The 14,068-nt window shown below is 59.8% G+C and overlaps 1 protein-coding gene across 1 annotated transcript; it reads right to left on the minus strand.

Annotated features, from left to right (window-relative positions):
- Positions 1-1,509: 1,509 nt before the first annotated feature.
- Positions 1,510-4,063, minus strand: Npbwr2 (neuropeptides B and W receptor 2; the record flags this gene model as incomplete). The annotated part of the gene is given in 9 exon segments (XM_042672289.1): positions 1,510-1,688; positions 2,815-2,917; positions 3,271-3,391; positions 3,393-3,669; positions 3,672-3,725; positions 3,728-3,793; positions 3,796-3,825; positions 3,828-3,988; positions 3,990-4,063. Coding segments are annotated over 9 exon segments (1,065 nt in total), but the record flags the coding sequence as incomplete, so codon positions are not given.
- Positions 4,064-14,068: the final 10,005 nt, after the last annotated feature.

Genomic DNA, 14,068 nt, shown 5'->3' on the forward strand with positions numbered 1-14,068 from the left:
CTCAGGAATCGTATCTGTGATCACCAGGAAAACCAGATGGCTTTGCAAGTTCTCTTCCTGATGACAACTGACTGAACTACCGGTAACATCCAAGAGACACTGTTCTTTCACTGAGACCGTGATCAGGTGGCCCGCCTGGCTGCGAGGTTCATTCCTTCGGAGCCAGGGCTGGCTCCATGACACCGTGGTGAGAGTTGCCTAGCTATAGTATGTTTCTTGTCAAGACTGAACACCTTGTAAATGTGTACATCTTCATATATTTATGCATGCAATAAATGTCATTCTCTACGCATGTAGCCAACCTGAACTTGTCTGTGGAGTAATGAAGGGGGCCATGGTTAGCATCTGCTCACGGACTGGGTGCTGTCCTTAGAACAGGCGCCTCTGGCTCTTCTCATGTAAGGACTGGATGTTGGCGTGATCTCTCCGGGGTTGGCACCTGGCAGGTTGGGCTGTGGGCCCAGGTGGATGAGATTTCCTGCTTGTTTTGCTCTTGGTAGAAGCTCTTACAGGAGGCTCTGATTTGGGAGGGAAACTAGTTTCTGGTGTTGCAGAAGCCTCCCTTCCTGCACAAAGTCACCAAAAATCTGAGCATCCTTTCTCCTGCCCTCCGGGGGCAATGGCAGATATCCCTTCTCCTAGACTGCAGTTTTCACTATAATTTTATTTTTGCCAGTCCTGGAGCTTGAACTCAGGGCCTGGCGGGCTGTCCTTGAGCTTTTGTGTTCGTGGCTAGTGCCCTATCACTTTGAGCCACAGCTCTACTTGGGAGTATCATGGACTTTCCTAGCTTTGAGCCATGATCCTCAGATCTCAGCCTCCTGAGTAGCTAGGATTACAGGTGTGAGCCACAGCACCTGGTTGTAAAAGTACTCTTAAGACAAAAATTCGGTATCAAGGGAGTTTGTCAGAGCGGGCCCCCTGTAGCAGCTACCGTGCTCTTGGGAGCCAGATGGTGTGGTCCTGGTTAGGAGGGCTCATGTGAGTGGTTTTAGGTTGCTGGCCTTCTTGCCAATGGCCAGCCCCCATGGATGTCTGCAGGAGGAGGTGAGCAGCCAGCAAGGCAATGGAACCCTTGCAGGTGAGCGCCTCCCCAGTGCTCCAAGACTACACTCCCCTCTGAGGGCCCTCTGCCTCCCCAACTTGGCTCCCCTCTGATCCTGTCATCTTCTGGGCTTGGTCAAGTCCAGCTTCTCAGGGGCTTGCTTTCCTCCTTTTTGTTAAGGGAACCACAGAACTTCTTCACAGGGTTATGGGGTAGGTAGTAGCGGGCAGAAAGAAGTCAGGGCCCCAAGGCCCTCAGAAGTCTGAATTCACTGGCTGTTTGGACTTTGCCCACTAGAGGGTGCTGTGGACCCAGGGTAGGCCCAGCACAGGGCCTAGAGAGATGGCCATGCAGGGGCCATGCCAGAGGCCACGTCAGGGCCTCTGGGCTACTTGGTTGAGTAGTCCCTCCCCTGGGAATCAGGAGAACAAGCCAGGGAAACAGATCCTGGTGATAACTGCCTCTTACTCCGCTCCAGTCTTGCTGGCTCCTGGTTGTGCCTGCTGCTTGGTCCGTGCAGTGTCCCCGGAGGTGCTGCAGAGGGAGGGAGGAAGGTTGCTCCCATTGCTGGGTCCAGGATGAGGGCGGCAAGGGTCTGGGTCTACAGAGGAAACTGGGTTGGCACCTACGGTGTGAAGATATCCTGGTGGGACCAGAAAGCAAGGTGGGCAGGAGGGGGCCAGGCCAGGGTTCCTAGCCTTGCTCAAGACTGGCACATGCCTGTCCCCGCACCATCATGCCCGCACCCTTCCTTCTTGGTTCCTCTATTACATGCTCACTACCTGCACATCTGCGTGTCACTTTTGCGCCTAGGATGCACGAGCTCTGGGGAATGCGATGGTGCTGCTGCTGGCACCCAGAGGAAGCTCGCTCTTACACAGGAGCAGCAAGGGGTGCTCATCACATTTTGCATTTTGTTGGGGTGTAAGTGAGCTGCTGTGTGTGTGGGGCAGCTTGTTTTCTTGGCAGAACGGTGATGCAGGCGGTGGTTTTAAAGGTTTCCAGAACCTTCCATGTAGGCAGGACCCTCCTCTAATAACTGTACTGTCAGCGTGGAGAGCCATGGCAGGAAGTGACTTCTTTTTTTTTTTTTTGGGTCCCGTCGTGGGGCTGAACACTGGGCCTGGGCACTGTTTCTCAGCTCTTCAGCTCAAGGCTAGCGCTCTACCACTTGAGCCACAGCGCCACTTCCGGTTTTTTCTTTTTGCTTATGTGGTGCTGGGGAATCGAACCCAGGGCCTCAGGCATGCAAGGCAAGCGCTCTACCACTGAGCCACCTTCCCAGCCCAGGAAGTGACTTCTGAGTGCAGGCCACACCAGGTGCCAGGCTCTCTTCGCTGTCTTGGACCCCACTCCCACGTCCCACACTATTAGGACACCGAAGCAGCTCTGTGGAGCGGCCATGAGGCTGTGCCTTTTCAGAGGCCCTCTCCAGCCTCCGGAAGATGCCAGCCCTGCCAGCATCTTGCCTGAAATCCATGGGAGACTGAGCCAGAGCCACAGAATGAAGCTCCTACATTTCTAACCCTCAGTAGCCAAACATTTCTTATTTCTCAGCTTCTCAATGTGGAAAAACTTATTATACAGTAATAGGAAACTACAGAATGCTGGGCCAGGGAGGGCACTGGGCAGGTGACATCTGTGACATTTTGGGCTGATGGAAGCATGGGATGGTGAGGTACCACTGAGCTGAACTCAGGCAAAGGACTAGACACCCCTGGAATGCCAGAACTCTGAGAACTGAGGCTGCAGCCCAACTGAGGACTCACCGCATGAGGCCAGCTGGGAACCAGGCCCGGAGCGGGGCAATGAATCCAGACCCGCCAGATAGTCTTGGTGAACGTGCCCCTGGCCCACAACCCGGAGGCTGGTCTGGGAGCACCGTGTAGCGCATAGTCTCCCCCCTGGGGTTCCAGAATGTGGCCTCTGCTGGCCACGTCCAGGCCCAGGACCATCCAAGAAGGAAAGGTTTCAGATCCAGACAGAGTGGCTATCTGTCACGACACGGACACTCCAGGCCAGGACCTGAGTTCTTTCTGTTAAGAGACAGAGACATGGCAAGGGCCACACTGTGGTTGCTTCTGCGTGGTCTGTGTCTGTGGAGAACACAGGGATGGGATTTGAACTCTCCTGACCAGGACTGTTGCTGTGCGTGGAAGGGAGGAGAGAAAATGGTGGTGGTGTTCAGCCTCCCTCCCCCCGCCCCCAGCACAGGACCATGGTACAGAAATGGCATGGCAGGGGTGTTCAGACCCCCAGCACAGGACCATGGCATGGAAATTCTTGAGGAAGCCGTCATCCAGGAATGCATCCAGGAAGGGGCTGAGGCATGCATTGGCATACTGAGGCTGGTGAGACGTGGGAGATGCCGGTGACCAGGGGTGTCTGGGGCACATCTGGGGCCAAGTGGGATGGTGCCCAGCAAAGGACGCACGCAGCCAGCACAGCAAGGACTGGAGCAGTCACCACGCGCTTGGCCTTGCTCAGGACCTTGGCACCGGAGCGAAGCCGCATGGCCGCAGCCTACACAAGTCCACTAGAGCACACAGAGGGTACACGGGGCACCACGAGGCCCGGCACCAAGGTGTAGATGCGGCTGGCCTTGAGCCAGGCCTGCTCAGGCCTTGGAAGCTCAGCCCACAGCTGGGCACCTGCAGCTCATTGCTGTAGTCATGGGCAGAGAGAAGAAGGGCGGGACCAGGGTGGTGACGCCCAGCCAGACACATAGGCCAGCCACTTTGCCCCCCACCGGGTGCGCCTGGGCTTGCGGCGGGACCTTGTGTGGCTGGCATCACCAGGTAGCGGTCCACACTCATTGCGGCCAAGAAGTAGACACTGGAGAAGATGGTGTAGTGATCCAGGGCTAGTACCAGTTTGCAGAGTGACTCCCCAAAGGGCTGGTGCTGCAGCAGGTGCTCGGCAGTGCGGGCTGGCCACAGTGCGCAGAGTCTGGTTCAGGACGGATACGTTGGTCACCGTTTTCATCTTGAGCACTCTCAGGATCACATAGAGCACAGCCAGTTAGCTCTGTGGCGTCGATCACAGAGCAGGTGGCTGACAGGAGGGCATGGAGCAGCGATGGTGGCTGTGGGGAGGTAGTGTTGGTCTGGCTGCCGCTGTGCTGGGGCAGGCCGGCACCCATGAGGGCAGGAAGAAGCAGCCTCTGCCATCCAGGGACTCTGAGCCTGCAGCACTCTGCATCCCGGCAGGCCTCCAGGAGATGACTGGGTGGGGGCCCCCTTGGATGGGCATCGGGAAGAGCAAGCAAGAATGTCTGGGACCTGGCTGCGGGCGCAGGGACCACCTCATGGTCTCTGGCAAGGCAGAGACCCCTGGGGCCCCGCTACGGGTAGAGCTTCTGGATGTGAGCACCCTGGGCAGCTCAGGTCCTCTCTTGGGGTGCCCTCCTGTGAGGGCATCTGCATGCCCGCTAGGGATGATGAATGTTGGGCCTCCCCCTCCCCACGCACAATAAGCAGAAGCAGGGCCATTCTTTTTGGAACAGCTCCCAGGTGCCTCCCAGAGCCTCTGAACCCAAGAGCTCTTCCCCCTCTGCCGGCACAGCTGACCTTCTCTGTGCTCACCTGTCTGGAGCGTTGTGGTCAGAAGTGGAGGTCTTGGTGTGCTGCAGAGATAGAGATGGTCTGTGGAGGGTGGGGGGATCCTACCACCCAGGAAGGGGCTTCTGGAACCTTCCCTGCTGGTGCCTCAGCTCTGTGGCTCTCAGCACAGTCCCAGCTTCGTGCTGAGCTGATGCTGCAGGGAGGGAGGGCAGGAGGGCGGGCGGAGGCGGTCACGCTTGCTGAGTGGGCCCTGTGGAGGCCGGTGCTTCTCCCACCCCAGTGCTGCTCTCCAGTGCCTGTGCTTACTTGCATACAAAGGGCACACTTTCTTGTGTAAAAGTGTCTTAGTGTATTCTGGGCCTATTCCTGAGCAGGAGCATGATATGGGCCATGTGGTGTGTGTGTGTGTGTGTGTATTCCACGTGTGTGTTGGTGTGCCACACATGTGTGTGGGCCTGTGGTCCACGTGTGTGTTGGTATGCCACACATGTGTGTGAGCCTGTGGTCCATGTGTGTGTTGGTGTGCTGCCAGTGTGTGTGGGCCTGTGGTCCACGTGTGTTGGTGTGCTGCCCGTGTGTGTGTGGGCCTGTGGTTCACGTGTGTGTTGGTGTGCTGCCCGTGTGTGTGGGCCTGTGGTCCACGTGTGTGTTGGTGTGCTGCCCGTGTGTGGGGGCCTGTGGTCCACGTGTGTGTTGGTGTGCTGCCCGTGTGTGGGGGCCTGTGGTCCACGTGTGTTGGTGTGCTGCCCGTGTGTGGGGGCCTGTGGTCCACGTGTGTGTTGGTGTGCTGCCCGTGTGTGTGGGCCTGTGGTCCATGTGTGTGTTGGTATGCCACACGTGTGTGAGCCTGTGGTCCACGTGTGTGTTGGTGTGCTGCCCGTGTGTGTGTGTGGGCCTGTGGTCCACGTGTGTTGGTGTGCTGCCCGTGTGTGTGGGCCTGTGGTCCACGTGTGTGTTGGTGTGCTGCCCGTGTGTGTGAGCCTGTGGTCCACGTGTGTGTTGGTATGCTGCCCGTGTGTGTGGCCCTGTGGTCCACGTGTGTTGGTGTGCTGCCCGTGTGTGTGGGCCTGTGGTCCACGTGTGTGTTGGTGTGCTGCCCGTGTGTGTGTGTGAGCCTGTGGTCCACGTGTGTGTTGGTGTGCTGCCCGTGTGTGTGTGAGCCTGTGGTCCACGTGTGTGTTGGTGTGCTGCCCGTGTGTGTGTGAGCCTGTGGTCCACGCGTGTGTTGGTGTGCTGCCCGTGTGTGTGTGGGCCTGTGGTCCACGTGTGTGTTGGTGTGCTGCCCGTGTGTGGGCCTGTGGTCCACGTGTGTGTTGGTATGCTGCCCGTGTGTGTGTGGGCCTGTGGTCCACGTGTGTTGGTGTGCTGCCCGTGTGTGTGGGCCTGTGGTCCACGTGTGTGTTGGTGTGCTGCCCGTGTGTGTGGGCCTGTGGTCCACGTGTGTGTTGGTGTGCTGCCCGTGTGTGTGAGCCTGTGGTCCACGTGTGTGTTGGTGTGCTGCCCGTGTGTGTGGGCCTGTGGTCCACATGTCTGTTGGTGTGCTGCCCATGTGTGTGAGCCTGTGGTCCACGTGTGTTGGTGTGCTGCCCGTGTGTGTGAGCCTGTGGTCCACGTGTGTTGGTGTGCTGCCCGTGTATGGGCCTGTGGTCCACGTGTGTTGGTGTGCTGCCCGTGTGTGTGGGCCTGTGGTCCACATGTGTGTTGGTGTGCTGCCCGTGTGTGGGCCTGTGGTCCACGTGTGTTGGTGTGCTGCCCGTGTGTGTGGGCCTGTGGTCCACGTGTGTGTTGGTGTGCTGCCCGTGTGTGTGGGCCTGTGGTCCACGTGTGTTGGTGTGCTGCCCGTGTGTGGGGGCCTGTGGTCCACATGTGTGTTGGTGTGCTGCCCGTGTGTGTGGGGGCCTGTGGTCCACGTGTGTGTTGGTGTGCTGCCCATGTGTGGGGGCCTGTGGTCCACGTGTGTGTTGGTGTGCTGCCCATGTGTGTGTGGGCCTGTGGTCCACGTGTGTTGGTGTGCTGCCCGTGTGTGTGTGGGCCTGTGGTCCACGTGTGTGTTGGTATGCTGCCCGTGTGTGGGCCTGGGGTCCACGTGTGTTGGTGTGCTGCCCGTGTGTGTGTGATCCTGTGGTCCACGCATGTGTTGGTGTGCTGCCCGTGTGTGTGTGGGCCTGTGGTCCACGCGTGTGTGTTGGTGTGCTGCCTGTGTGTGTGGGGGCCTGTGGTCCACGTGTGTTGGTGTGCTGCCCGTGTGTGTGGGGGCCTGGGGTCCACGTGTGTTGGTGTGCTGCCCGTGTGTGTGTGGGCCTGTGGTCCACGTGTGTGTTGGTGTGCTGCTCGTGTGTGTGAGCCTGTGGTCCACGTGTGTGCTCGTGTGCTGCCTATGTTAGCTTGCACGGGGTTCCTGAGGTGACTGTGCCCTGCTTCTAGGGGTCCACCTGTGTTGTGGGCTGAGCATGGGGCCAGGACTGTATATCCTCATACGGGAATGGGATTTGTTGGTTACGTGGACTCACTGTTTTTACCCTAAAAGGGAATGCAGACATGAAAAAGCTGGACAAGTCCTCTAGCTGGACAAGCGCCTCTCGAGGCATTGGAGAGAGGGGTTTGCTCCCAACGCCTGCTCCCGGCCCCTTCGGAGCTGTTTAGGAGGCTTCTGGGTAGGGGAGCCACACTCTGCCGGGTCTCTGTCCCATTCTCCCCCGGGCTGGGTACAGCTGAGCTATGCTGCATTGGCACAAGGCTGGCTCTGGCTCTGCTTTTGTGGCTGCTGGGGGGATGAGCAGTCTTGGGGGTAGACGGCTCCTCAGTGAGGGCTGGTGGCCTGGAAGGTCTGTGTGTCTTCAGCCTGGGGAGATGTCTGCCCATGGAAATGCAAATGACTATCCTCTGGATTGCAAGGCATCACTCACACTTGAAGGCTGGCTTCTTGTATGAGTTGCTGTGTCAGGTCTGTTGGTCCCTGGGCCCCTCTGGACAGTTGCCCTGCATACCCTGCAGGTACCAGGCCTGAGACCTTCTGGAAACCCTGTGGGTGGGCCGCAGCTCTCCCGGTAGCCTTGGCTGTGCAGGCACTCAGCTCTGAAGACGCATGGATGGCGGGGTCCTACGGACAGGGTTAGTGGTGGGTCTGTGGATGTCTAGGGGAACTCTAACTGGAGGACACTGGTTCCACGAGGTCAGGAGCTATTAATGACCATGAAGTAAGGTTGATCAGGCTGAATTTCATGATTTGGGGGTGCTTGTGGGGCAGAAGATCAGTTTATAGCTCCTGGAAATCAGAGATATAACAGAGGGTCAGTCTCTGAACCCTCCTTGGCCTGTGGGACCAAGGTGTTGACAGAAGTGTGGGGTAGCTCAGGCAGCAGCGGGGGTGGGGGGGGGGTGGGGGGGGGACTGCCCTGCCTCAGCCTGGGGGGGGGAGTGGGAGGGGAGGACTGCCCTGCCTCAGCCCGGGGGGGGGAGTGGGGGGGACTGCCCTGCCTCAGCTGGGGGGGGGGAGTGGGGGGGACTGCCCTGCCTCAGCCGGGGGGGGGGAGAGTGGGGGAGACTGCCCTGCCTCAGCCGGGGGGGGGGGGAGTGGGGAGGACTGCCCTGCCTCAGCCGGGGGGTGGGTGGGGGGGACTGCCCTGCCTCAGCCTGGGGGGGGGGGAGTGGGGAGGACTGCCCTGCCTCAGCCGGGGGAGGGGTGGGGGGGACTGCCCTGCCTCAGCCGGGGGAGGGGTGGGGGGGACTGCCCTGCCTCAGCCGGGGGGGGGGAGAGTGGGGGGGACTGCCCTGCCTCAGCCGGGGGGGGGGGTGGGGGGGACTGCCCTGCCTCAGCCCGGGGGGGGGGAGTGGGGGGGGAGGACTGCCCTGCCTCAGCCCGGGGGGGGGGAGTGGGGGGGGAGGACTGCCCTGCCTCAGCCCCGGGGGGGGGGAGTGGGGGGGACTGCCCTGCCTCAGCCGGGGGAGGGGTGGGGGGGACTGCCCTGCCTCAGCCCGGGGGGGGGGAGTGGGGGGGACTGCCCTGCCTCAGCCCGGGGGGGGGGGAGTGGGGGGGACTGCCCTGCCTCAGCCTGGGGGGGGGAGTGGGGGGGGGAGGACTGCCCTGCCTCAGCCTGGGGGGGGGAGTGGGGGGGAGGACTGCCCTGCCTCAGCCCGGGGGGGGGGGAGTGGGGGGGACTGCCCTGCCTCAGCCTGGGGGGGGGAGTGGGGGGGAGGACTGCCCTGCCTCAGCCTGGGGGGGGAGTGGGGGGGACTGCCCTGCCTCAGCCTGGGGGGGGAGTGGGGGGGACTGCCCTGCCTCAGCCCGGGGGGGGGGAGTGGGGGGGACTGCCCTGCCTCAGCCTGGGGGGGGAGTGGGGGGGACTGCCCTGCCTCAGCTGGGGGGGGAGTGGGGGGGACTGCCCTGCCTCAGCCCGGGGGGGGGGGAGTGGGGGGGGACTGCCCTGCCTCAGCCTGGGGGGGGGAGTGGGGGGGGGAGGACTGCCCTGCCTCAGCCCGGGGGGGGGAGTGGGGGGGACTGCCCTGCCTCAGCCCGGGGGGGGGAGTGGGGGGGACTGCCCTGCCTCAGCCTGGGGGGGGAGTGGGGGGGACTGCCCTGCCTCAGCTGGGGGGGGGGAGTGGGGGGGACTGCCCTGCCTCAGCCCGGGGGGGGGGAGTGGGGGGGGACTGCCCTGCCTCAGCCTGGGGGGGGAGTGGGGGGGGAGGACTGCCCTGCCTCAGCCCGGGGGGGGGGGAGTGGGGGGGACTGCCCTGCCTCAGCCGGGGGAGGGGTGGGGGGGACTGCCCTGCCTCAGCCCGGGGGGGGGGAGTGGGGGGGACTGCCCTGCCTCAGCCCGGGGGGGGGGGGAGTGGGGGGGACTGCCCTGCCTCAGCCTGGGGGGGGAGTGGGGGGGGGAGGACTGCCCTGCCTCAGCCTGGGGGGGGGGGAGTGGGGGGGGAGGACTGCCCTGCCTCAGCCCGAGGGGGGGGGAGTGGGGGGGACTGCCCTGCCTCAGCCTGGGGGGGGAGTGGGGGGGACTGCCCTGCCTCAGCCCGGGGGGGGGGGAGTGGGGGGGACTGCCCTGCCTCAGCCCGGGGGGGGGGGGAGTGGGGGGGACTGCCCTGCCTCAGCCTGGGGGGGGAGTGGGGGGGACTGCCCTGCCTCAGCTGGGGGGGGGGAGTGGGGGGGGACTGCCCTGCCTCAGCCTGGGGGGGGGAGTGGGGGGGACTGCCCTGCCTCAGCCTGGGGGGGGAGTGGGGGGGGGAGGACTGCCCTGCCTCAGCCTGGGGGGGGGGAGTGGGGGGGACTGCCCTGCCTCAGCTGGGGGGGGGGAGTGGGGGGGACTGCCCTGCCTCAGCCTGGCACACGGTGCGGCTGGGGCTTGTCCAGGGACCCCCCCCCCCCCCCCCCCCCCGTGTCCTGCTGGGTGGAGCAGCTCCACCCGCCCTGTGTTGCCAGCAGCAGCAGTGTGGTGGGAACCCTTTGTACCCTTCCTGCTCCTGGTCCTGACTTGGAGGAAGTGCCCACCTCTCTAGAGATGATTGTTCCAGATGGATTCCCTTCCCCGCCAGCCCAGGGGGTGGAGCCGCCTGGGCTCGGACCAGCGGTCACAGGTAGAGCCTTCCTGTGGGGATGCTGGCCGTGCCCCTGTCACCTCTACTGCAAACCCTGCACCAGTGTCTGAGGGCCGTCCTGGCTCCTTACCTAGCTGACACCCCTCCTGTCCCATCTGAAGCAATGCTGCACACAATCCCAGGGGATGTTCGAGATGGGCCCCAGAGATGGGAAGGAAAGGGAGGGGACAGTGAGGCTGGAAAGCAGGAGTGTCAGACAGAGGGGCTCAGCTTGGAGGACGTAAACTGGAAAGGTGGTTGTGAGAGCAGGGTGCCCGAATATGAGGTCTGTGTGTGCCAGGACCCCAGAGACACTGTTGCTGCCCAGGATTGTCTGTCATCCTCCCCTCAGAGTCCCTGTCCTGCCTCTGTGTTGGAATTATCCGAAAGAAGCTGGAGTGTCACTGTGAAGCGATTTTCATGTTCAGAAATGAATTTTCCATTTCAGGTTCAGCCTGTTGGGCTGGGAGGGATGGAACCGGTGAGGAAGCCATACACCGCTCTGGTGAGCGCTCTACCGCTTGAGCCACAGCACCACTTCCAGTTTTTCTGTGGCTAATTGGAGATAAGAGTCCCATGGACTTTCCTGCCTGGGCTGACTGAATCGCAGTCCTCAGATCTCAGCCTCCTGGGTAGCTGGGGTCACAGGCCTGAGCCACCAGCGAGGGGCTTAGCTTTTTTTTTTTTGGTGCTGGTCCTGAACTGGGGCTTGAACTCAGGGCCTGGGTGCTGTCCTTGGGCTTTTTTTTCTGTCAAGGTTAGTGCTCTGCCACTTGAGCTACAGCTCCACTTCTGGCTTTTTTGGGTGCTTAATTGGAGATAAGAGTAGCACAGACTTTCTTGTCCCTTCCGATGTTAAACTGAAATCCGAAGACCTCAGCCTCCTGAACAGCTAGGATTATAGGCATGAGCCACCAGTGCTCAGCAAGGTAGACTTTTTAATTTTTTTCTTAATATATATTTTTTGGGCTGGGAAGGTGGCTCAGTGGTAGAACGCTAGCCTTGAGCTGGAGAGCTGAGGGACAGTGTACAGGCCCCGAGTTCAGGCCCCAAGACCGACTGAAAAAAATACATTTTTTATTGTAAAGGTACTGTACTGAGGGGTTGCAGTTACATGAATATGGTAATGAGTCCACATCCTATCGAGCATTGTTATACCCTCCTTTGTTTTTCCCCTACCATCCCTTCCCTCCCTACCTCCCCAACTCCTCCCCCACCCCAAAGTTGTAAAGTTCATTTTCAATATACTGTCTTGTACATTGGGTCATCCTGTATCCTTATTTCAGCATTTTGTTATTTCCCTTCCCCTTCCCAAATCAGAAAAATGTATGTACATGATGTAGGACACTGGAATCAAATACATTGACAACAGGGGTTGTAGCATGGGGGAAGAACATACAAAGAAACAAAAAAATATCACATAGTGCATTATAAGTACATTTAAAGGAACAGCAGCCACAGAGGAGGAGGCTGCAATGCTTGGTAAGAAATGCGCTCATTGCCTTGCCCACGTAACTGTAACCCTCTGTACAGTGTGTTCACAATAAAAAGAAAAGAACAGCAACAAAGATAAAAACCTCTTGGGCTGGGAAGGTGGCTCAGTGGTAGAGTACTTGCTTTGTGTGCATTGAGGCCCTGGGTTCAATTCCTTAGTACCACATAGGCAGAAAAAGCCAGAGTGGCGCTGTGGCTCAAGTGGTAGAGCGCTAGCCTTGAGCTGAAGAGCTGAGGGACAGCGCCCAGGCCCAGAGTTCAGGCCCCACAACAGACCAAAAAAAAAAAAAGATAAAACTTCTTGTGTCCCTATCTTGGGTTCATCTTGTTTAGCATCAGTGATATGGTCATGTGTACATAGCTTTTGAGCTCTTCTGCTTGTCTTGGACATGTACTAGTTATGAACGCAGCCTTTGTGTATAGATTTCTCACAGGAACTGGGAAGAGAAGGAGTCACATTGTACCCAGGGGAACGATGAGGGTAGCTGCCAGGCGTGTGAGCGACCACACAGGTAGCAACAGGCAAGCTCTGCCTGCCAGCCCCTGGCCCGTGGAAGCTTGATGCAGGCGGCCTTTCAGTAGGAATTTGGAGCCTTTTTCCCCAGGACAGGTGGAGCTGTGTCTCTCCAAAGAGGCAGAGTGGCTGTATTTGTGCAACACACAGGTTCTGAACTCTCCACGCTGTCTCTACGCAGCGATCGCCTAGCTGCCCAGGGGAGCCTGCTGCAGGGTTCCCTTCACGGCATCTGTCCTCCGCAGACAGGAGCATTTCTGTTTGGGCTCAGGTTGGGGGAAGGACAACTGGGCTGTTTGGACGGGGCTTCAGCTCCCCTTAGACCCTGAACCCTTCATTCACTCACAGATATTTGCCCATGGAATACAACTGGTTATAGAGGGGACAATTCCTGCCTTCAGGGACTAGCAATGGCAGAGGCTGACAGAGAACGGAGTGCAGAGGAGGGTAGAGCCTCAGGCAGGTCAGAGGTTCTGTGGGGCTGGAGCGGGGAGCAGGGACTTGTCAGGGGTGCCCCTTGGGGGAGAACAGGGATGTCAGAGGCGAAGTTGGGTAGACCGGTGTCCTGAGCGACCCCCTTCTGCCCTGAGCTGTGCTGTGCTGTGGGAGGCACCAGCACTGACAGAGGCCTTCGGGAAAAAGTCAGGGGTCTTCGGGCTTCTGGGAAGGGCACCGATAGCCCCCTCGGGGAGGGCTGAGGGGTACAGCTGTTAGCTGCCCCAGCCCTTCCCCTTTCCTTCCCTGGTGGGCCCGTGTGGGTGGGAGGTCCCACTGAGGGCTTCCAGCCTGACTCACAGGCGCAAACAGGAAGGAGCAATTGCTCCTCCGGGGCTTAGTATTTGCGCTCTCTGCTAGGATTGTTTCAGTCAATTACCGAAGCTCTTGCTCACAGCCCCTCTTCTGCTCACCCACAGAGGCCCCGTCCTAGCAGCGGGGTTGGGAGGGACTGAATACAAGTCCAGGGGACAATCTTGGGGGAGGACACCTCTCTTCTCAGTGCTCAGAAGCCTGCCTGTGTGCTTGTCTCCCCCCACCTTACTCCTAGAGCTTTCTGAGGAGTCTCCATGCCTGGCTTCTGTGCATGGCCCTGGTATCTTAGTAGCAGTGTAGTCAGCATGGAGGGAGATGCCAGGTCCTCTGTGGACCGGGGAGGACTGGAGGGTCTCACCTAGCCCCCTGTTGGGGAGGGGGCAGAGCTGTGATCACTAGGACAGCAGCAGCAAGACAGGCAGCGAGTGGACAGCAGCCTTCCGGCCTCCGTGGACGGTTGTCAGGCAGGCCAGCCAGCGCCTGTGGACACACACATGGGGGTCAGGACCTCTCTGCCAGTGTCTTTGCTGGTCATCCAACTCCCAGGATTGTTCCAGAGCCAATGCTGAACATTTTTCTTTCTGAATTTTTGCAGAATGAGCCTCAGAAAGGCAAGACGGATCCTGTCCTGGGGCTTTCTCTTCCTCTTTGGTCCCCGCAAGATTTTCATCTTGTCTCCTTTATTTTCATGCTTGTCTCCTGCTGTGGGGCTAGGGCCTGTGCTAACCTGGTTTGTGGGCCCAGTGCTTTTCTGGGACGCTTCAGTGGCCACAGAACCAGGCTCTCTTTCTGTGAGCAGATGTGGGGGATTAGGTAAAATGAAGCACAGGGATCAAAAGCCAGAAAGAACCCCCCACAAAAACTCCAAACCCCCAAAACAAAAAACAAAATCCCCCAAACCCAAGCCATCTATGTTAATGGAAAACTTGATTAGGAGCATACATACCTTTCTCTTCCCTCTCCCATTCTCTTGGCTGTATACGCTCTTGCATAGATGACTATTGCAGCCAAAGAGCTGGACGAGTATCTCTCAGAGAAGATATTTACCCTGGAAAAGAACGTTTGGCA

This window comes from Dipodomys spectabilis, unplaced genomic scaffold (genome assembly GCF_019054845.1).
Source record: "Dipodomys spectabilis isolate Male_0828 unplaced genomic scaffold, ASM1905484v1 ptg000692l, whole genome shotgun sequence".
NCBI lineage: Eukaryota > Metazoa > Chordata > Mammalia > Rodentia > Heteromyidae > Dipodomys > Dipodomys spectabilis.